The sequence below is a fragment of the Microcaecilia unicolor genome, chromosome 6 (assembly GCF_901765095.1).
Source record: "Microcaecilia unicolor chromosome 6, aMicUni1.1, whole genome shotgun sequence".
Classification (NCBI taxonomy): Eukaryota; Metazoa; Chordata; class Amphibia; order Gymnophiona; family Siphonopidae; genus Microcaecilia; species Microcaecilia unicolor.
Genome location: NC_044036.1, coordinates 341266739 through 341290760, shown reverse-complemented (window position 1 = coordinate 341290760; position 24022 = coordinate 341266739). Strand labels below are relative to the sequence as shown.

Below are 24022 nucleotides of genomic sequence, written 5' to 3'. Positions count from 1 at the left end.
TTGTCATTCTCAGGGCACAGACCGTAGAAGTCTGCCCTGCACCGGTTTTATTCTTCAAATACCGGCATCACCACCCAATGTCCACTAAGATTCCATAGATCCATTCCTTCTAAACAGGATTCCTTTGTGTTTATTTATTTATTTTTGCAACATTTGTATCCCGCATTTTCCCACTTATTAGCAGGCTCAATGTGGCTTACAAAATACCATAATGGTGAACGCCAAATACGGTAGATATTAAACAAATACAATTAGAAAAAGGGTCAGGTAAGTTTAGGGGTAAATGGGTATAATAAGGGGCAAGGAAATAAGAAAATGTCCATTGCAATGTATGTAAAGATGCATTGTAGAGTTTAGGCTTTTAAGTAGAATCAATAGGGTAGGCCTTGCAAAACAGGTTTATCACATGCATGTTTGAATTCCATTACCGTTTTCATCTCATCTCCTGCATGTCCTCTAGTTCTACCACCTTCCCGTCTCCGGAAGAGGTTTGCATGCGGATTAATACCTTTCAAATATTTGAACGTCTGTATCATGTCACCCCTGTTTCTCATTTCCTCCAAAGTATACATGTTCAGGTCGGCAAGTCTCTTCTCGTAGGGTTCGCAACACAAATCCCATACCATTTTTGTAGCTTTTCTTTGCACCACTTCCAGTCTTTTTACATCTTTTACAAGATATGGCCTTCAAAACTCCAAGTGGGGCCTCACCAACAACTTGTAGAAGGGCGTCAACACCTCCTTTCTTCTGCTGGTTATACCCCTCTCCATGCAGCCTACCATCCTTCTGGCCACGGCCGTCGCCTTGTCACATTGTTTCTTCACCTTCAGATCCTCAGACACCAACACCCCAAGGTCTGTCTCCTGAGTCGAGCTTACTAATCTCTCCCCTCCTATTCGGTATCTCCCTTTTGGGGTTCTACACCCCAAATGCATCTCTGCACTTCTTGGCATTAAATTTTGACTATTATAACAAGAAACCTGTTGACACTTAAAGTATAAACTAAAAATATATAACAGTGTACTGTGAAACAAAAAACAATTTTTTTATATTTTAAATATGCTAATAGTGCTCAGTAGAGGGAGTTATGTCCACAGGACTCATTCGCAGTATTATACTGCTTTAAACCCCTTTAAAACATCATTGCACACCACCTCCCTGTCCTATTCTCTACTACATCAAATGTAACACTAGTGCTTGGATGTATCTATTACATCCAACAAACGTAGGAGAAATGTTGAGCGAATGTTGTTACTTAGCTCATTCCGGGACAGTAGCTGTGCTCAGATGGATCAGCGTCCTGTGGGGAGCCCCGTCCTCAGTGTGGTTAAATACACAACCGTAGTGTTACTACTCCCTAAACTCGGGACTAAAATCCAACTTTCACACGAAAAGAGGTGTTCCTTCGTCACATTTTTTACACTGAATGATGTATACCACATTGGAAGATGAGCATGTAAAGGATTCCTTTATGTTGAATATTTTTCCTTTGTGAATGACTGTGGGGTCCTGTGAAATGTTTTGGCATAGTTTGCAGCTGGATATATTGCAAGGATGTATGCCATTCTCTTCTTTTTGAGTCTGTGTTTGGAGCTTACTTACATAGTAACATAGTAGATGACGGTAGAAAAAGACCTGCACGGTCCATCCAGTCTGCCCAACAAGATAAACTCATATGTACTACTTTTTGTGTATACCCTACCTTGATTTGTACCTGTCCTTTTCAGGGCACAGACCGTATAAGTCTGCCCAGCACTATCCCCGCCTCCCAACCACCAGTCCCGCCTCCCACCACCGGCTCTGACAAAGACCGTATAAGTCTGCCCAGCACTATCCCCGCCTCCCACCCACCAGCCCCGGCACAGACCGTATAAGTCTGCCCAGCATTAGCCCCGCCTCCCAACCACCGGCTCTGCTAATTAGCTTGTGTTTTAAGTTGGGTGGCTGTCGGAAGGCCAGGGGATGGGAATATCTCTTTCAGTAATTCATCCTCCTGGAGTAGAGGCTGCAGATCTTTTATGATTTTTCTTAATTTTTCCTACTCTGGGTTGTATGTCACTATAAGTGGGATTCTGTCTGTGGCTTTTTTTTTTTGTACTGTAGCAGATTTTCCCTGTGTGTTTTGAGGGATGAGACAATATTCTTGGAGATTATTTTGGGGTTGTAGCCTTTCTGTTCGAAGGTTGCAGTCAGGTTTTCAAGGTGTCTGTCTCTGTCCCCTGGGTCAGAGCAGATACGGTGGTATCTTGTGGCTTGGCTGTAAATAATGGATCTTTTTGTATGTGAAGGGTGGAAGCTGGAGTTGTGGAGGTAGCTGCATCTGTCTGTGGGTTTCTTGTATATAGATGTTTGTATATAGCCATCACAGATTGAGACCGTGGTGTCCAAAAAAATGACTTTTTCTGGGGAGTAGTCAATTTTGAATCTGATTGAAGGAATTGTAAAATTGTTTCAGTTTCGTCTCCCTCAGTCCATGGGGAGCAGTCAAATTCTAACTGCCCCTGTCCAAATTTATTGGCAGCCTGGTACCTATGATTTGTTCAGCCCTGATCTAAATAAGGAGACATACTGGCAATATGCATGAAGAAGGCAGCTCTGTGGGTGCTTTTGGCTCCTCCGAATATGCCATTTCAGTTTCCTGACAGTGTGCCAGTCTTAACCTAGGGTTACTGAAAATACGCAAAAGCGAGATCAGCTGCATGGGTTCTAGTGTTTTTGTTAAGATTTGGTGGAGGGGGGTCAAAGGTTTAAGGTAAAGGCTTTTTTTTAATTTTTTTTTTTTTGTCTTCAATCAATAGGCTTAATTCTACTCTACAATTATATTAGTCTGGCTCTTGCTAGCCATACTGGCCCTGTGTGACTGAGCATGTAACACCCAGTATTGTTCAGGTTCTCATCTGCCAAAACCTACTGTATCTGAATGTAACTTACACTGAACTACAACTAACAGTGTGAGTCAAATTTTCCTGTAAAATGAAATTGTAAACAGCTTATGTGGTATATAAATACTTAAATGTATGAATGACAGCTCTAAACTTACACTTTGCTCTTAGCTAAAATTGGCTATTTCTAGGCTAGACACCCTGGGTACAACTGCAATGTAGAAACTCAGTTTTGAGATGTAGTCTGGACAGTAAAAGCACAAGCCAGGCAGGAAGCAGAACTGTTGTATGCACTGCCCCCTAGTGGCTGACTTAAAGGAGGGCTGTGGCGTTATGTATTTTTCTTCATTGGAAAAGTGAGCTTGTTTATCTCTGCAAAGAGCAACTAATTTCTCTACACCTAAGATAACTACTACTGTTACCTGCTCTCTCTTGCCTGCTTCTACCTCAACAGTATGGCTAACCAGTGTACATTATCCAGTAGCACACACGGCTAGTGTTGGTACTAGTCTACCCCCTCCAAACGTATTAATCAGCATACGAACCTTTTCTGGAGACGGGAAGGTGGTAGAACTAGAGGACATGAATTGAGGTTGAAGGGGGGCAGACTCAGGAGTAATGTCAGGAAGTATTTTTTCACAGAGAGGGTGGTGGATACATGGAATGCCCTCCCACGGGAGGTGGTGGAGATGAAAACGGTAATTTATTACATTTGTACCCCGCGCTTTCCCACATATTGCAGGCTTAATGCGGCTTACATAGTTAATACAATTACAATATAGCAAGACTACTGTTTATTAATACCTGAATAAGTAAATATGGCAATCTGAACAGTATGCACTCCAAATATGATACATTATGGCTCTGCATTCAAGGATTGAAGACTCTGCAATCAGTTATCACATATCTTATTTTTGGTCTTTCATTGTATGTAGGTACATTTTCTAATTCCTAAAGAACTTCTGTACCCTCAGTCAGTTGCAGCGTGATATTGAACTGTGCGCTGTTTGTGTGAGTCCCTTTGTTAGCCATTGCAAGGATGCCTCGCTTGTAGTGAGAAACTGCTAAACTTTCATCTCTAAAAGTGTTTCCATAATTTGATTCACCACAGCTGCCTGAGCCTGATTCAAACATGTGTGGGATAAATACAAAAGAATCCTGTTTAGAAGGAATGGATCTATGGAATTTTAGCAGACATTGGGTGGTGACAATTTTTATTTGTTAACATTTTTGTTACATTTTGTACTCCGCACTGTACCACTCATGGCAGGCTCAATGTGGCTTACATGGGGCAATGGAGGGTTAAGTGACTTGCTCAGAATCACAAAGAGCTGCCTGTGCCTGAAGTGGGAATCAAACTCAGTTCCTCAGGACCAAAGTCCACCACCCTAACCACTAGGCCACTCCTCCACTGTTGCTACTATCTGAGATTCTACATGGAATGTTGCTATTCCACTAGAAGTCGGCCCTTGCAGATCACCTATGTGGCCACGCAGGCTTCTACTTCTGTGAGTCTGATGTCCTGCACATACGTGCAGGACGTCAGACTCACAGAAACAGAAGCCTGCGCAGCCTTCTACATGGAATGTTGCTAGTGGAATAGCAACATTCCATGTAGAATCTCAATAGTAGCAACATTCCATGTAGAATCTCCAATAGTATCTATTTTATTTTTGTTACATTTGTACCCTGTGCTTTCCCACTCATGGCAGGCTCAATGCGGCTAACATGGGGCAATGGAGGGTTAAGTGACTTGCCCAGAGTCACAAGGAGCTGCCTGTGCCTGAAGTGGGAATTGAACTCAGTTCCTCAGGACCACAGTCCACCACCCTAACCACTAGGCCACTCCTCCACTCACATATTGGGAGACTAAAACCAGTGCAGTGTGGACTTCTACGCTCTGTGCGGTGAGAATGACAAGGACAAATCAAACTCTGGTATAAAGTATCACATACCATGTAAAATGAGTTTATCTTGTTGGGCAGACTGGATGGACCATAAGGTCTTTATCTGCCGTCATTTACTATGTTACTCTTTGGGGTTCTACATGGAATGTTGCTACTAATTGGGATTCCGGAATCTTCAGAACTTTTAGTACAAGAACAGTACTGGGAAGACTTCTACGGTCTGTGCCCTGAGAAAGGCAGGGACAAATCAAACTTAGCTATACACAAATCATGTAAAATGAGTTTATCTTTTTGGGCAGACTGGCTGGGACCGTTCAGGTCATTTCCTATGTATTACTTGTTTTCAGAGGCCTAAGTGCACATTCTTACAATTAGGTTCAATTTTCAAATCAGCTAACTTGGCAAGTTACCCAGTTCTAGGTTGGAGCCATTATGCTTAGTCCTGGTATTTAAAATTAAATCTGAAAGCAGTGTGGGATTTGTAGTGCCTGATTCTGCTCATTGAAATCAGTGCTGCAGCTCTCATAATGCATCAGAATGGGATGGTTAGAAATCCAGGACTGTTTGAAAAGCTCCAGTCTGGACCTGGGTAACTTGGTTCCTCTGCAGGATGACCATAGCTTAGGCTTTATGCTGTCCCAGCCCCCCCCCCCCTCTTTTTTTTTTTGTTGTTATAAACACTACTGCTGGATTTAGGGGTCTTGGCTTGCTTTCTCCCTCCCCCTGGGGAGCTCTGTTAGGATTAAGGAGGTTAGATTAAGAGGAGCTAGTACAAGGCTATCAAGCCCATTATAGGGGTTGAAGCTAGTAGGCGGAGTCACAAATGCACCTACAGCTGCTCTTAAAAGCAATAGTACCAGATTATTAGAAACTAGTAAAAAAAAAAAAAAAAAAAAGCCCCGTTTCTGATGCAAATGAAACGGGGGCTAGCAATGTTTTCTTCTGTGTGCATGTGGGAGTGTGTGTGTCCCTGCCCTCTGTCCCTTCCCCTGTGCTCTCCTCAGGTCACTTCACTGGCTTCCGATCAGATACCGCATTCAATTCAAGCTTCTCCTTCTTACCTACAAATGCACTCAGTCTGCTGCCCCTCGCTACCTCTCTACATTCATCTCCCCTTACGTTCCCGCCCGTAACCTCCGTTCACAGGATAAATCCCTCCTCTCAGTACCCTTCTCCACCACCGCCAACTCCAGGCTCCGCTCATTCTGCCTCGCCTCACCCTATGCTTGGAACAACCTTCCTGAACCCTTACGCCAAGCCCCCTCCCTGCCCGTCTTCAAGTCTTTGCTTAAAGCCCACCTCTTCAATGCTGCGTTCGGCACCTAACCCTTACCGTTCAGTGAATCCAGACTGCCCCAATTTGACTGCCCCTATCGGACCGACCGTTCACTTGTCTATTAGATTGTAAGCTCTTTGAGCAGGGACGGTCTCTCTTTGTTAAATTGTACAGCGCTGCGTAACCCTAGTAGCGCTCTAGAAATGTTAAGTAGTAGTAGTAGTAGTAGTAGTTGCTGTCTGTCTCCTCTGCTCTCTATCCCCTCCCCCCTCGGAGTCCAGTCCTTCAGTGTTAAGTTTCCTGCTGTGCTATGTTTGTGTAATTGCCCTCTCTCCCCTCCCCCCTCTGAGTCCTTCACTGTTACAGAGAGAGCGATTTGATTTCGTGCTTTGCTGTGTTTTCCTTCATTGTTTGTGTTGCAGAGAGAGCGAGGGCGGGGCAGACACTCATGGGGAAACCGGATATCTCGCCCCCTTCACACTTCCGGCTGGAGGCTTCATAGAACGTTGGTGTTGCCTTTTATATAGAGACATAATGGATTGCATATGTGTGACAAACTATTCCTAAACTTGCTATGCAAGGGGAGGTGCTATTGTTGGGCGATTTCAACCTGGCAGAATTATAAAAAGACAAAACCTAGAACAAGAAATAAATATATATCACAGGACGATGTGGGCATGTTTACAGACTGGACTTCCGTCAAGATAGCTGTGCCCTCCTTTAATGAACATTTTTATACCATTGCATTCCACAAATCTATAAATCATTTTTCTCTTGATCTAGGAGCAGGAACTTTTTTTTTTTTTTTATTCTACAACGTTTCATTTTATTCATGTTTAATGTGAGATATAACTGCCATAAATAAATAGGAGTTTCTTATAACATGATTTCTGTTTTAGTGGTGGGGGGAATTTCTGCAGGACTATAAGATGTACCTGAGTATGATTTATAATAAATTACTACTCTACCTGTGAAAAGTTATTCCGTTATTATACTTCCTCTCAGTATATCCGTATGCTGGACCTGCTGCCATGTTTGAAAATACAAGCGAGATTAATAAAAATGCCACCAACAATGAATGGCAACACGGATGCGAGGAGTTCAAACTTCTTCTACTAACCTATAAATGTACTCACTCTGCTGCTCCCCAGTATCTCTCCACACTCGTCCTTCCCTACACCCCTTCCCGTGCACTCCGCTCCATGGATAAATCCTACTTATCTGTTCCCTTCTCCACTACTGCCAACTCCAGACTTCGCGCCTTCTGTCTCGCTGCACCCTACGCCTGGAATAAACTTCCTGAGCCCCTACGTCTTGCCCCATCCTTGGCCACCTTTAAATCTAGACTGAAAGCCCACCTCTTTAACATTGCTTTTGACTCATAACCACTCGCCTCCACCTACCCTCCTCTCTTCCTTCCCGTTCACATTAATTGATTTGATTACTTTATTTTTTGTCTATTAGATTGTAAGCTCTTTGAGCAGGGACTGTCTTTCTTCTATGTTTGTGCAGCGCTACGTATGCCTTGTAGCGCTATAGAAATGCTAAATAGTAGTAGTAGTAGTAGGAGGAGGAGGAGGGGAGCTCATGGGTTTGTTTGAGTGGACGCAGAACGACGGCTGAGCGCGGGGAAGGGGAAACAGAGACTAGTGGCTTCAGCTTTTTGACGTCATGTCGTTCCTCGGTTAGGATGAGCTTCAGAGCAGGGGCAGCGCCGAGACTCCTCCCCCCACCAAGTTTCCCCTTCCCGCTCCTCACAGGACTTCAAGACCCGGCATCTAAGCCCCGCCCCGTCAGTCCTGCCACGAGCCCGGAAGCTGAATCCCTCCGTCGTGACGTCAGGCCGGCGGAAAAGGCGCCATTTCCGCTTTGCTTTTTCTGGCGATTCGGTTTGTCCCTTTGGGGCCCCTGTACTGGGCGGAGACGGGGGTCCCGGCGCCGGGGCGGAGGCCGCAGGGCCCAGTGTTGCTCTCGGGACTATGGGCAACATATTTGGACGAAAGAGACGGAGCCGAGTGACGGAGCAGGACAAGGCGGTGCTGGTGAGGGAGGGGCTGGGCTGGAGGGGAGGGGGCTCCTGGGGGGGAGGGGGCTTCGCTGGGGGAGAGGCAACGGGCTGTGCTAATGTGGAAGGAGAGAACATGGAGATGGGGGATGGGGTTGGATGTAGGATTGAGAGTGGCTCAAAGGAGTGACTGGGCTGTGCCACTGATGGGAGGGGAGTGGGATGGGGAGGGGGCTTCGCTGGGGGACAGGCAACGGGCTGTGCTAATGTGGAAGGAGAGAACATGGAGATGGGGGATGTGGTTGGATGTAGGATTGAGAGTGGCTCAAAGGAGTGACTGGGCTGTGCCACTGATGGGAGGGGAGTGGGATGGGGAGGGGGCTTCGCTGGGGGAGAGGCAACGGGCTGTGCTAATGTGGAAGGAGAGAACATGGAGATGGGGGATGTGGTTGGATGTAGGATTGAGAGTGGCTCAAAGGAGTGACTGGGCTGTGCCACTGATGGGAGGGGAGTGGGATGGGGGGAGGCAACGGGCTGTGCTAATGTGGAAGGACAGAACATGGGGATGGGGGATGGGGTTGGATGTAGGATTGAGAGTGGCTGAAAGGAGGGGCTGGGCTGTGCCACTGATGGGAGGGGAGTGGGATGGGGAGGGGGAGGGGGACAGGCAACGGGCTGTGCTAATGTGGAAGGAGAGAACATGGGGATGGGGGATGGGGTTGGATGTAGGATTGAGAGTGGCTCAAAGGAGTGACTGGGCTGTGCCACTGATGGGAGGGGAGTGGGATGGGGGGAGGCAACGGGCTGTGCTAATGTGGAAGGAGAGAACATGGGGATGGGGTTGGATGTAGGATTGAGAGTGGCTCAAAGGAGTGACTGGGCAGTGCCACTGATGGGAGGGGAGTGGGTGGAGAATTCCTGTGGGGAGGGGGCTTCGCTGGGGGACAGGCAACGGGCTGTGCTAATGTGGAAGGAGAGAACATGGGGATGGGGGATGGGGTTGGATGTAGGATTGAGAGTGGCTCAAAGGAGTGACTGGGCTGTGCCACTGATGGGAGGGGAGGGGAGTGGGATGGGGGGAGGCAACGGGCTGTGCTAATGTGGAAGGAGAGAACATGGGGATGGGGGATGGGGTTGGATGTAGGATTGAGAGTGGCTCAAAGGAGAGACTGGGCTGTGCCACTGATGGGAGGGGAGGGGGATGGGGAGGGGGCTTCGCTGGGGGAGAGGCAATGGGCTGTGCTAATGTGGAAGGAGAGAACATGGGGATGGGGTTGGATGTAGGATTGAGAGTGGCTCAAAGGAGTGACTGGGCTGTGCCACTGATGGGAGGGGAGTGGGATGGGGGGAGGCAACGGGCTGTGCTAATGTGGAAGGAGAGAACATGGGGATGGGGTTGGATGTAGGATTGAGAGTGGCTCAAAGGAGTGACTGGGCAGTGCCACTGATGGGAGGGGAGTGGGTGGAGAATTCCTGTGGGGAGGGGGCTTCGCTGGGGGACAGGCAACGGGCTGTGCTAATGTGGAAGGAGAGAACATGGGGATGGGGGATGGGGTTGGATGTAGGATTGAGAGTGGCTCAAAGGAGTGACTGGGCTGTGCCACTGATGGGAGGGGAGGGGAGTGGGATGGGGGGAGGCAACGGGCTGTGCTAATGTGGAAGGAGAGAACGTGGGGATGGGGGATGGGGTTGGATGTAGGATTGAGAGTGGCTCAAAGGAGAGACTGGGCTGTGCCACTGATGGGAGGGGAGTGGGATGGGGGGGGGGCTTCGCTGGGGGAGAGGCAATGGGCTGTGCTAATGTGGAAGGAGAGAACATGGGGATGGGGTTGGATGTAGGATTGAGAGTGGCTCAAAGGAGTGACTGGGCTGTGCCACTGATGGGAGGGGAGTGGGATGGGGGGAGGCAACGGGCTGTGCTAATGTGGAAGGAGAGAACATGGGGATGGGGTTGGATGTAGGATTGAGAGTGGCTCAAAGGAGTGACTGGGCAGTGCCACTGATGGGAGGGGAGTGGGTGGAGAATTCCTGTGGGGAGGGGGCTTCGCTGGGGGACAGGCAACGGGCTGTGCTAATGTGGAAGGAGAGAACATGGGGATGGGGGATGGGGTTGGATGTAGGATTGAGAGTGGCTCAAAGGAGTGACTGGGCTGTGCCACTGATGGGAGGGGAGGGGAGTGGGATGGGGGGAGGCAACGGGCTGTGCTAATGTGGAAGGAGAGAACGTGGGGATGGGGGATGGGGTTGGATGTAGGATTGAGAGTGGCTCAAAGGAGAGACTGGGCTGTGCCACTGATGGGAGGGGAGTGGGATGGGGAGGGGGCTTCGCTGGGGGAGAGGCAATGGGCTGTGCTAATGTGGAAGGAGAGAACATGGGGATGGGGTTGGATGTAGGATTGAGAGTGGCTCAAAGGAGTGACTGGGCTGTGCCACTGATGGGAGGGGAGTGGGATGGGGGGAGGCAACGGGCTGTGCTAATGTGGAAGGAGAGAACATGGAGATGGGGGATGGGGTTGGATGTAGGATTGAGAGTGGCTCAAAGGAGTGACTGGGCTGTGCCACTGATGGGAGGGGAGTGGGATGGGGGGAGGCAACGGGCTGTGCTAATGTGGAAGGAGAGAACATGGGGATGGGGGATGGGGTTGGATGTAGGATTGAGAGTGGCTCAAAGGAGTGACTGGGCTGTGCCACTGATGGGAGGGGAGTGGGATGGGGGGAGGCAACGGGCTGTGCTAATGTGGAAGGACAGAACATGGGGATGGGGGATGGGGTTGGATGTAGGATTGAGAGTGGCTGAAAGGAGGGGCTGGGCTGTGCCACTGATGGGAGGGGAGTGGGATGGGGAGGGGGAGGGGGACAGGCAACGGGCTGTGCTAATGTGGAAGGAGAGAACATGGGGATGGGGGATGGGGTTGGATGTAGGATTGAGAGTGGCTCAAAGGAGTGACTGGGCTGTGCCACTGATGGGAGGGGAGTGGGATGGGGGGAGGCAACGGGCTGTGCTAATGTGGAAGGAGAGAACATGGGGATGGGGTTGGATGTAGGATTGAGAGTGGCTCAAAGGAGTGACTGGGCAGTGCCACTGATGGGAGGGGAGTGGGTGGAGAATTCCTGTGGGGAGGGGGCTTCGCTGGGGGGCAGGCAACGGGCTGTGCTAATGTGGAAGGAGAGAACATGGGGATGGGGGATGGGGTTGGATGTAGGATTGAGAGTGGCTCAAAGGAGTGACTGGGCTGTGCCACTGATGGGAGGGGAGGGGAGTGGGATGGGGGGAGGCAACGGGCTGTGCTAATGTGGAAGGAGAGAACGTGGGGATGGGGGATGGGGTTGGATGTAGGATTGAGAGTGGCTCAAAGGAGTGACTGGGCTGTGCCACTGATGGGAGGGGAGTGGGATGGGGAGGGGGCTTCGCTGGGGGAGAGGCAATGGGCTGTGCTAATGTGGAAGGAGAGAACATGGGGATGGGGTTGGATGTAGGATTGAGAGTGGCTCAAAGGAGTGACTGGGCTGTGCCACTGATGGGAGGGGAGTGGGATGGGGGGAGGCAACGGGCTGTGCTAATGTGGAAGGAGAGAACATGGGGATGGGGTTGGATGTAGGATTGAGAGTGGCTCAAAGGAGTGACTGGGCAGTGCCACTGATGGGAGGGGAGTGGGTGGAGAATTCCTGTGGGGAGGGGGCTTCGCTGGGGGACAGGCAACGGGCTGTGCTAATGTGGAAGGAGAGAACATGGGGATGGGGGATGGGGTTGGATGTAGGATTGAGAGTGGCTCAAAGGAGTGACTGGGCTGTGCCACTGATGGGAGGGGAGGGGAGTGGGATGGGGGGAGGCAACGGGCTGTGCTAATGTGGAAGGAGAGAACGTGGGGATGGGGGATGGGGTTGGATGTAGGATTGAGAGTGGCTCAAAGGAGAGACTGGGCTGTGCCACTGATGGGAGGGGAGTGGGATGGGGAGGGGGCTTCGCTGGGGGAGAGGCAATGGGCTGTGCTAATGTGGAAGGAGAGAACATGGGGATGGGGTTGGATGTAGGATTGAGAGTGGCTCAAAGGAGTGACTGGGCTGTGCCACTGATGGGAGGGGAGTGGGATGGGGGGAGGCAACGGGCTGTGCTAATGTGGAAGGAGAGAACATGGGGATGGGGTTGGATGTAGGATTGAGAGTGGCTCAAAGGAGTGACTGGGCAGTGCCACTGATGGGAGGGGAGTGGGTGGAGAATTCCTGTGGGGAGGGGGCTTCGCTGGGGGACAGGCAACGGGCTGTGCTAATGTGGAAGGAGAGAACATGGGGATGGGGGATGGGGTTGGATGTAGGATTGAGAGTGGCTCAAAGGAGTGACTGGGCTGTGCCACTGATGGGAGGGGAGGGGAGTGGGATGGGGGGAGGCAACGGGCTGTGCTAATGTGGAAGGAGAGAACGTGGGGATGGGGGATGGGGTTGGATGTAGGATTGAGAGTGGCTCAAAGGAGAGACTGGGCTGTGCCACTGATGGGAGGGGAGTGGGATGGGGAGGGGGCTTCGCTGGGGGAGAGGCAATGGGCTGTGCTAATGTGGAAGGAGAGAACATGGGGATGGGGTTGGATGTAGGATTGAGAGTGGCTCAAAGGAGTGACTGGGCTGTGCCACTGATGGGAGGGGAGTGGGATGGGGGGAGGCAACGGGCTGTGCTAATGTGGAAGGAGAGAACATGGGGATGGGGTTGGATGTAGGATTGAGAGTGGCTCAAAGGAGTGACTGGGCAGTGCCACTGATGGGAGGGGAGTGGGTGGAGAATTCCTGTGGGGAGGGGGCTTCGCTGGGGGACAGGCAACGGGCTGTGCTAATGTGGAAGGAGAGAACATGGGGATGGGGGATGGGGTTGGATGTAGGATTGAGAGTGGCTCAAAGGAGTGACTGGGCTGTGCCACTGATGGGAGGGGAGGGGAGTGGGATGGGGGGAGGCAACGGGCTGTGCTAATGTGCAAGGAGAGAACATGGGGATGGGGGATGGGGTTGGATGTAGGATTGAGAGTGGCTCAAAGGAGTGACTGGGCTGTGCCACTGATGGGAGGGGAGTGGGATGGGGGGAGGCAACGGGCTGTGCTAATGTGGAAGGACAGAACATGGGGATGGGGGATGGGGTTGGATGTAGGATTGAGAGTGGCTCAAAGGAGTGACTGGGCTGTGCCACTGATGGGAGGGGAGTGGGATGGGGAGTGGGATGGGGAGGGGGCTTCGCTGGGGGAGAGGCAACGGGCTGTGCTAATGTGGAAGGAGAGAACATGGAGATGGGGGATGGGGTTGGATGTAGGATTGAGAGTGGCTCAAAGGAGTGACTGGGCTGTGCCACTGATGGGAGGGGAGTGGGATGGGGAGGGGGCTTCGCTGGGGGACAGGCAACGGGCTGTGCTAATGTGGAAGGAGAGAACATGGAGATGGGGGATGTGGTTGGATGTAGGATTGAGAGTGGCTCAAAGGAGTGACTGGGCTGTGCCACTGATGGGAGGGGAGTGGGATGGGGAGGGGGCTTCGCTGGGGGAGAGGCAACGGGCTGTGCTAATGTGGAAGGAGAGAACATGGAGATGGGGGATGTGGTTGGATGTAGGATTGAGAGTGGCTCAAAGGAGTGACTGGGCTGTGCCACTGATGGGAGGGGAGTGGGATGGGGGGAGGCAACGGGCTGTGCTAATGTGGAAGGACAGAACATGGGGATGGGGGATGGGGTTGGATGTAGGATTGAGAGTGGCTCAAAGGAGTGACTGGGCTGTGCCACTGATGGGAGGGGAGTGGGATGGGGAGTGGGATGGGGAGGGGGCTTCGCTGGGGGAGAGGCAACGGGCTGTGCTAATGTGGAAGGAGAGAACATGGAGATGGGGGATGGGGTTGGATGTAGGATTGAGAGTGGCTCAAAGGAGTGACTGGGCTGTGCCACTGATGGGAGGGGAGTGGGATGGGGAGGGGGCTTCGCTGGGGGAGAGGCAACGGGCTGTGCTAATGTGGAAGGAGAGAACATGGGGATGGGGGATGGGGTTGGATGTAGGATTGAGAGTGGCTCAAAGGAGTGACTGGGCTGTGCCACTGATGGGAGGGGAGTGGGATGGGGGGAGGCAACGGGCTGTGCTAATGTGGAAGGAGAGAACATGGGGATGGGGGATGGGGTTGGATGTAGGATTGAGAGTGGCTCAAAGGAGTGACTGGGCTGTGCCACTGATGGGAGGGGAGTGGGATGGGGGGAGGGGGCAACGGGCTGTGCTAATGTGGAAGGAGAGAACATGGGGATGGGGTTGGATGTAGGATTGAGGGTGGCTCAAAGGAGTGACTGGGCTGTGCCACTGATGGGAGGGGAGTGGGATGGGGGGAGGGGGCAACGGGCTGTGCTAATGTGGAAGGAGAGAACATGGGGATGGGGTTGGATGTAGGATTGAGGGTGGCTCAAAGGAGGGTCTGGGCTGTGTTGTGTGGGTGTTGGGGTGCTGTGGGATCAGGAGAAGGTGCTACACATGGTTGATGACAAGGTGTTCAAATAGCACAGATGTGAAGCATTAACCTAATAGCTAACAAGCCACATTGAGCCTGCAAAAGGTGGGAAAATGTGGGATACAAATGTAACTAATAATAATAATAGCTCTGTTCTTGTATTCTGCCTATACCTACGCAGTTCAAGAGCAATACCAATTAATCCAGCTCTTTTCTTGTAATCCATTTCTCTTAGTCTTGTACCGATGGGCAGCACTGCCTAGTGAATCTCCCATTCCCCTTATTACACTGCATTTTGTGATGTTACTGTGCTTGCTTGTTTTGTGCAATACTAGTAGTGAGATGACTTTTGTCAGAAGACCAGTGGCTGCCAGGAAGATCTTGTGCTTCCCTAATCCCCAAATTAACTCCTAACCTGAGATTTTCTCCCTTATATCTGTTCTATTCTGATGCCTCTGCTAACACATTATAACTTCAGCATACTGCATTTCTGTACTTACATATGATGTTGTAGTCTAAGTGCATCGTATTCCTTGTTTAGCAATTGAAGCAGCAGAGAGATAAACTGAAGCAGTACCAGAGGAAAATCACTCTGCAGCTGGAACGGGAGAGAGAAGTGGCTCGCCAGCTGCTGCGAGATGGCAAAAAAGAGTAAGTGAGCGAAAAAAAAGTCCACCTTTCCCATATGGCAACAGAAAGAAGATAATAATCCTGAGGATATGAATTGAGGTTGAAGGGGGGCAGACTCAGGACTAATGTCAGGAAGTATTTTTTCACAGGGGGGGGGGGGTGGATACATGGAATGCCCTCCCGCGGGAGGTGATGGAGATGAAAACGGTAATGGAATTCAAACACATGTGGGATAAACACAAAGGAATCTTGTTTAGAAGGGATGGATATACAGATTGGGTGGTGACACCAGTGATTGGCGAGCAAAACCAATGCTGAGCAGACTTCTATGGTCTGTGCCCTGATCGTGGCTGAATAGATATGGATGGGCTGGAGTGTAAATTTTAAAGGGGCTTCAATGTTAGCTTCAGAACCTTTAGTACAAGAAGAGTGTTGGGCAGACTTCTACGGTCTGTGCCCTGAGAATGGCAAGGACAAATCAAACTCGGGTATAAAGTATCACATACCATGTAAATGAGTTTATCTTGTTGGGCAGACTGGATAGGACCGTTCAGGTCTTTATCTGTTGTCATTTACTATGTTACTGTGTTACTCTTTGGGGTTCTACATGGAATGTTGCTACTAATTGGGATTCTGGAATCTTGTAACTCTTTAGGATTCCAGAATCTCCAGAACTTTTAGTACAAGAAGAGTGCTGGGCAGACTTCTATGGTCTATGCCCTGATTGTGACTGAATAGATATGGATAGGCTGGAGTATAACTTTTAAGGGGCTTTGACGTTAGCTTCAGAGCTTAGTACAAGAACAGTACTGGGCAGACTTCTACTGTCTGTGCCCTGAGAATGACAAGGACAAATCAAACTCGGGTATAAAGTATCACATACCATGTAAATGAGTTTATCTTGTTGGGCAGACTGGATGGACCGTAAGGTCTTTATCTGCTGTCATTGACTATGTTACTGTGTTACTCTTTGGGGTTCTACATGGAATGTTGCTACTAATTGGGATTCTGGAATCTTGTAACTCTTTAGGATTCCAGAATCTTCAGCACTTTTAGTACAAGAACAGTACTGGGAAGACTTCTACGGTCTGTGCCCTGAGAATGACAAGGACAAATCAAACTCTGGTATAAAGTATCACATACCATGTAAATGAGTTTATCTTGTTGGGCAGACTGGATGGACCGTAAGGTCTTTATCTGCTGTCATTGACTATGTTACTATGTTACTCTTTGGGGTTCTACATGGAATGTTGCTACTAATTGGGATTCCGGAATCTTGTAACTCTTTAGGATTCCAGAATCTTCAGAACTTTTAGTACAAGAACAGTACTGGGAAGACTTCTACGGTCTGTGCCCTGAGAATGGCAAGGACAAATCAAACTACTACTACTACTTAACATTTCTAAAGCGCTACTAGGGTTACGCAGCGCTGTACAAGTTAACAATAAGGACGGTCCCTGCTCGGAAGAGCTTACAATCTAAAGGACAAAGTTGGGGTAAATAAGTAAACTCAGGTATAAGTATCACATACCATGTAAAATGAGTTTATATTGTTGGGCAGACTGGATGGACCATAAGGTCTTTATCTGCTGTCATTTACTATGTTACTATGTAAAAAAATAGCTTCAGCCCTATTCAAGTTAGTCAGCAGCAAACAGAAGGTTCACTCTGAGCCCTTATAAAGGGAGTAGGTTGGCTTGTATAAAGCCTAAAGACCTTAAATCTGTTCAAGGATAAGTGGAACCATCTCTCATCAATCAGAGAATCATAGCAACATACCGTGTTTCCCCGAAAATAGGACCTACCCCAAAAATAAGACCTACCGGGGGTTTCCTGCAAATTTAAAATATAAGACATCCCCCCAAAAGTAAGACCTACCAAATTTTTTTTTTTTAAGCAGGGCTGCCGAGAGCCACCTGAGGTCGCCCCCCCCCCCCCCCCCCCCCCCCACCTGAGGTTGCCGGGCCCCTCCTCCGTCGCTCCTGGAACTAACCTGAAGCTCCTTTCACCTTCGCAAGTTCGGATTCGAAGCAGCAGGGCAGACCTCTCCTTCCTTCCGTGTCCCGCTCTCGCCTGATGCAACATAACGAAGGTGAAAGGAGCTTCAGGTTAGTTCCAGGAGTGACGGAGGGGGAGCCCGGCGACCTCGGGGGGGGGGGGGGGGGCGACCGATGTTTCCCAGAAAATAAGACATCCCCCCGAAAATAAGACCTAGTGCGTTTTGGGGAGGAAAAATAAATATAAGACAGTGTCTTATTTTCGGGGAAACACGGTAGTAGATAGAGGCTAACGTGGTCAATCCGGCCTTCCCAGAAAGGTGGTCAGGATTGGTACCTGCTGCTGTGTGTGGGTTACCCAACCCCCCCCCCCCCCCAGTACAAATCTCCTTTTGTAAAACTGTGAAGGTCATTTATGTTTTATTTTTGTTGGAATTACTCTAGACTTTAATATCATTCTTTTGCCATATAGAAATCCTCTGTTTATCCTATGACTTTTTGGAATCCTGTCACCATTTTTCTCCCACGGACCTCCTGTGAAAGAGCTTTCCAGGCATCCGCCACCCTTTCTGTGAAAAACTATTTGCTTTTAAGTTTCCCTTCTTGCAGCTTCATTTCATGTCCTCTAGTTCTGTGGCTTTCCTGTGTTGTGGAAAAAGTTTGTTCATTCATTAATATTGTTCCAGTATTTAAATGTCTGTATCATATCTTCCCTGTCCCATCTCTCCTTCAGAGTATACATATTTTAGTCTTCAAGTCTGTTGACATTTAAACACAGGAGGTGAGTCTGTTTCATAAGAACATAAGAATAGCCATACTGGGTCAGACCAATGGTCCATCAAGCCCAGTATCCTGCTTCCAACAGTGTCCAGTCCAGGTCACAAGTACCTGGCAGAAGCCCATATAGTAGCAACATTCTCCGTACTACCAATTCCAGGGCAAGCAGTGGCTTCCTCCGTGTCCATCTCAATAACAGACTACTGACTTTTCCTCCAGGAACTTATCCAAACCTTTTCAATTGAAAGGAAGCTCTGGAATGAGGGAGCGTAGGATGAGGTGAAAGGGGATAGACTCGGGAGTAATCTAAGGAAATACTTCTTTTTGGAAAAGGTGGTGGATGCATGAAAGGACCTCCTGGTGGAGATGGTGAAGATAAAGACTGTATCTGAATTCAAGAAAGCATGGGACAAGCACATAGGGAGAGGAAGGATGGAGAGACTGGATAGGTCATATGGTCTTTATCTGCTGTCATTTTATGTAGTTGGTGTAGTGAAATTTGTGTTTTAGTTCATATGCTAGCTATACCCACATATGTAACTCCTGCACTCCCCTGAAATCCAGCCAGAATGTAATGGCATGAATTGCCATTTTTTTTCCTGTTTTCTGTTCGTTCAGGAAAGCTAAGCTGCTCTTGAAAAAGAAAAGATACCAGGAGCAACTTCTGGATAAAACTGAGAACCAGATCAGTAATTTGGAGCGCCTGGTAAGTAAATCTGGCTGTGCAATTGCCAGTGTTTGGAATAGTGCATAGATGGGTTGTCATCCCTTGTATCAGAAAAGACATCTTGTTCATTAGATCAGGTTATACCGGTCAGCTCACTGGAAGAGATCAGTTTTTCTCTGCCACCAACTGCTGGTGGTAATACAGCCTGACTAAAAGAAAGGAAACTTATCAGGTATGACACAATTTCACCTCGGCGTGTATCGTAAAAAAAGGGGACAAGTGGTTTCTCGAATGTGTTGCCATCATCTTTCCGGGTCTACCTGATGTGATGAGATTGCAAAGCCTCAGAATATTGCAGAAAGTTACAAGCATGAGAGCAGTTCAGGGGGGACCAGCCATCATTGCTGCTCTGTTTGGTTTGTGATATTCTCAATTTTGTTCTCTAGGTTCAAGATATTGAATTTACACAAATAGAAATGAAAGTGATTGAAGGCCTGAAAGTGGGCAATGAATGTTTGAAGAAAATGCATGAGGTGGGTACTGCAACCAAGAGAGTCTCTGTATTGTCCACTCAGACCGTGTACAGACCCCTGTCAGACGTACAAGGTCTGAGTTGCCTAAGACTTTCTGACATAGATTATTTTGTTTGTGTTATACTGTCCTGTATTTTATGTTAAACTAGTGAGAAATGCCCGTTTCGGATAAAAATGAAGGGCGCTAGCAAGGTAATCCCCCCCTCCGAGTTCCAGACCCCCCCCCCCCCCCCGTCCCTCCCGATTTCCACACCCCCCCATCCCTCAGTCACTTGGTTGTGAGTTTGTGATTAAAGTTCGCAGCGCTCTCCCTGCTGCTGTCACAGAATCTGTGGAACTCGTGCGTTGTGCCTTCCCCCGCCCTCTACATCATCGTGTTTTGACGTGAGGGCGGAGCTACACTGACTGCAGGCCAAACCGGATATCTCTGGCGCCTCAAGTTTCCGGCTTGAGGCTTCATTGGAACGTTGGAGGTGCCTTTTATATATATAGATGATGTAAAACAAACCTTTGGCTCCCCTTGTGTAAGGATAAGATGGTCCATTATAGATACTTTCCTAATCTTGAGCCAGTGCCTGCAGTGAGTCTGGAGTGTGGTTCCTTTTGTAGCTCTCTCAGACTGTATCGAGGTTTTCAGCCATGGCTCTAAGCACATTTTTCTTAATGTCTTATCCTTTTCCTGCAGATGAGAACTTAACTGATTGTACCTTTCTGTTCTATCCGAAGGTTATGTCAATAGAAGAAGTGGAAAGAATCATGGATGAAACACAAGAATCTATTGAATACCAGAGAGTAAGTGGGTAGATGCAGGGGGACTGAGAACTGAGGAGTGATGGGGACGTACGGAGGGGGGGGTGGTTTGAGAATTGAGGAACGATGGGGACGTGCAGGGTGGGGCTGAACTGAGGAGCGATGGGGACCTGTGGGGGGAAGGGTTGAGAACTGAGGAGCGATGGGGACCTGTGGGGGGAGGGGTTGAGAACTGAGGAGTGATGGGGACATGCGGGGGGGGGGGGGGTGAGAACTGAGGAGCGATGGGGACACGCGGGAGGGGGGCTGAGGGGCAATAAGGACGTATGTGAGGGGCAGTGGATGGATGGGGGATAATGGGGGTGTGCGGGAGGGGGCCAGAGAGGTGCGGAGCGATGGATGAACGGGGGAAAATGGGTAGATGTTGCGGGATGGTCCTCACAGTTGTTACCTTGCCTCTCCTTGTATTCCTTGCAGCAAATTGATGAAATGCTCGCTGGCAGTCTGAGTGCAGAGGATGAAGAGGCGATCCTGGAGGAGTTGGATGCTATTGTTCAGGTGAGCTTCCACGTGATCCTTTTATCTTATTAGTCAAGAAAAATTACCACATGAAATGGAGAAAATTATCTTTTAGAAATAACTAAACTGTCAGATTGCATCAGTGTATCTATCTTTAAAGCCAGAAGAGGATGAATTAATTGCCAGCGTAGTGGAAGGGAAAGGAAGCAGAGAGTTTCTAATCTTTTTATTAGATGACTGACAATCTTGTTTAATGCTTCTACAGGAAGACCTCGATCTTCCAGAGGCGCCAACGGAACCACTCCCTGACAAATTCCCAGGTACGCTATCATATAGCACTTCTCCAAATCACATTATGATAGAGGTATATAAAATAATGAGTGGAGTGGAACAGGTGGATGTGAAGCGTCTGTTCACGCTTTCCAAAAATACTAGGACTAGGGGGCATGCGATGAAACTACTGTGTAGTAAATTTAAAACAAATCAGAGAAAAGTTTTCTTCACCCAACACGTAATTAAACTCTGGAATTCGTTGCCGGAGAAAGTGGTGAAGGCGGTTAGCTTAGCAGAGTTTAAAAAGGAGTTGGACGGTTTCCTAAAGGACAAGTCCATAAACCGCTACTAAATGGACTTGGGAAAAATCCACAATTCCAGGAATGTTTAGAATGTTTGTACGTTTGGGAAGCTTGCCAGGTGCCCTTGGCCTGGATTGGCCGCTGTCGTGGACAGGATGCTGGGCTCGATGGACCCTTGGTCTTTTCCCAGTATGGCATTACTTATGTAGGAAAAATCAGTTTCACATAATTTTAGATGCAAATGTTGTGTGTCTTTATTCTGCCTCATCCTCAAGGTCTCCATCACATTGCCTAGACAAGACCACATCCCTCACTGATGGAGGATTAAGGGAGTCTCTCCTGAGACTGAACCCCTCAGTTCTGCTGTTAGAGCGGAAGCTGCTTTCCCTTCTGAGTCTCTTGCACAGAGTAGTACTCTGGCCAGCTGATAGGATCAGCCTGTGTGAAATGTGGCAGTCAGGCTGCAATCTGAGGTTTTTTTTCCCTAAGCCACAGATAGAATAAAACCTGGAGTTCCTTTTGTTGCAGTGTAAAGCAGAGTTCAAAGAAACATCTAAGATGGGGGATTCCTCTTCTGTGTGATGTCTCTGTAGGTTTAATGCAGCTTTTGTAGTGCTTATCAGCCATTTTTTTCTGACACTGGAAGGATTAGAAAGATGTTCCTGTAGGCTGTTATTACCTTTTCTTTCCTTTGTTGAAAAATTATTATGAGCTATCACTTACAATTTACACTGTGGAGAACTGTGTGAGTGAGAGGCAATAAGGGATAAGCAGCATAAAATGCCTTCAGCTTTTTTGGGATTTTGCCAGGTATTAGTGACCTGGATTGGCCACTGTTGGAAACAGGATGCTGGGCTTGATGGACCTTTGATATGTCCCAGTATGGTAATACTTACCTATGAGATCTGAGCACATGCAACAGAGAATAGCTATGGGGAATGCGTCTCTCCCTGAGGCCAGGAATTTTTTTTTATGGGGAAGACACCAGACATGGGTGTGTGAACTGCATGTACTATGGGAACTTCCTGATCCACTTTCAGCCAGGAACCATTTATCGTTGTTTATCGCTTATTATACTTTGTATACTGCCCCTTTTGTATAACAAATCGGAGCGGTTCACAATTAAAAAAAAAAAATCTAAATAAAAGAAGGAAAAGGAATCCATTCAAATATAAAAGTGTAAAACAGACAAACACATCCAAGCAATCTAGCTAAGATTAACAGCCCACAGCAGCCATCCTAAAGCTAGGAATAACAGAATGATTCAGGTGGATTAAATACCAGCTGAGACAAGTGTGTTTTCAGAGCTGAGCGGAAGTTCATTTAGGCACCCTCAGATCTCATGGAGTGGGGGAGAGTGAAGGGATTTGAAATAGACACTAATTGGTCTTAGGTTATTACATGTGCACTATTAATTTTATGCTGTATTGAAACTGTAGTATCAGAGCCCCAACGGAGGGCCTGGAATTGGTCTGTAATATATTTGTCTCTGCCTCTGCGTAGACAAAGAAGCTGTCAAGGCCAGACCGAAAGGGGAGCTGGTGGCTGCATCGTAGACGTGCTGTGGTTCAGCAGGAACTCTGAAGACCAGGCACCGTGAGGAGGACAGCGCAAGCACTTTTGGAAAGCAGGAACAAGCCCACCTCGGGATGTGCTGGGTAGCTGCCTCGCCTAACACACCGATGCGGAAACAGCAACTGCCTGACTGCTCTTGTAAAGAGTTTTTCTTTTGTATTGTAAACGTCAGGCCACAACAATTTAGCTGCTCAGCTTCTCTTCCGTTAAAAATGAGCCCCAGAACCGGAGGCTAAGGGCCTCCTTACATTTCGATAAATTGCAGCCTTTGTTCCTGGTTCTGCCCGTCCTCGTGTTCAGCAGTTTGCCTGTACTCTGGGTTCAGTAATATGTGTGGTACTGGGAAATGCACATTGTATCTCAAGATGCGGTTCTCTCTGCTTTATAATAGTTTGTGCTCGTGGCCATGGTATCGGGCGTACTGAAGCTTTTGCAGGTTGAAATGTGGACACAAGTGCTGTAGTGGCAGTCTCCTGGTTAAGAAAAAAAAAAAAGTAGTGAACCTAGTAGTGAAAAAAAAAAATGAGAGCTTCTGGCAATAAAACAGACATTTCTTTGCCATTAGTGGTTTTCTTTACTTTGGCTTTCAAACACACATCGGGACTGACCCGACTGCTGTGGAGCAGCGCCATGCTGGAGCACTGGGTTTAGTTCCTGCAGCTGGCGAATGGTTGTATCACAGAAAGGTGCTCATGATCTATTCGGGAGACTACGGTGCAGGGAGTTCCTGTCATTATACAGCAATGGCATCTAGTAGGTAAGCATGGCCTGTGACTCTGGTCAAGGAATGTCACTGCAGTGGCTGGGCTAAGGGACAAGAGGGGAAAAAGATCAGATTAGACAAAAAGAACCACAATGTATTTGGGCTCCTACTGAGCCCTAGTCCCCAAGGAACTGAAGGAAGCTGCTGAATCCAAAAAATGTGGACTGTCAGGTTAATCACTCTTGGGGCAGACATTTAAAACCAGGTCTTCAGAAATCCCATCCCCATACCGTGAAATTCTGTGCCTTAGAAATAAACCTTCAACTTTTAGTTTCTAGCTTTGCCACCTGGTATTTTTGGTACTGGAAGGAGAGACCTAGTGAAGGAGTCCATTCATTGCTTATTTAAAAAAAACAAAGCAGTCTGAAAAGGTCATTTGTAATAAAAGGTGCAAAAAGGTTGGACAGTTGCAGTGTTTTGTTTTTGTTATAGTTTGTTATAGTAATGCAGCAAATCCCTCCTCTCAGTACCCTTCTCCACCAACTCCAGGCTCCACCCTTTCTGCCTCGCCTCACCCTATGCTTGGAATAAACTTCCTGAGCCCTTATACCAAGCCCCCTCCCTGCCCATCTTCAAATCCTTGCTCAAAGCCCACCTCTTCAATGTCGCTTTCGGCACCTAACCATTGTACCTCTATCCAGGAAATCCAGATTGCCCCAATTTGATTGACTGCATTTTTGTCCTTTGGATTGTAAGCTCCTTTGAGCAGG

At 48.5% G+C, this 24022-nt stretch overlaps 1 protein-coding gene across 1 annotated transcript; it reads left to right on the top strand.

Moving 5' to 3' along the window:
* The first annotated feature begins 7935 nt into the window (after positions 1-7935).
* On the top strand, positions 7936-23666 carry LOC115473543 (charged multivesicular body protein 6-A). The gene is made up of 8 exons (XM_030208594.1): positions 7936-8107; positions 15068-15177; positions 18549-18636; positions 19044-19130; positions 19857-19922; positions 20358-20438; positions 20665-20719; positions 22478-23666. The coding sequence occupies exons 1-8, from the start codon at positions 8045-8047 to the stop codon at positions 22528-22530; spliced, it is 603 nt and encodes a 200-aa protein (XP_030064454.1). The 5' UTR covers positions 7936-8044; the 3' UTR covers positions 22531-23666.
* The last annotated feature ends 356 nt before the right edge of the window (positions 23667-24022 follow it).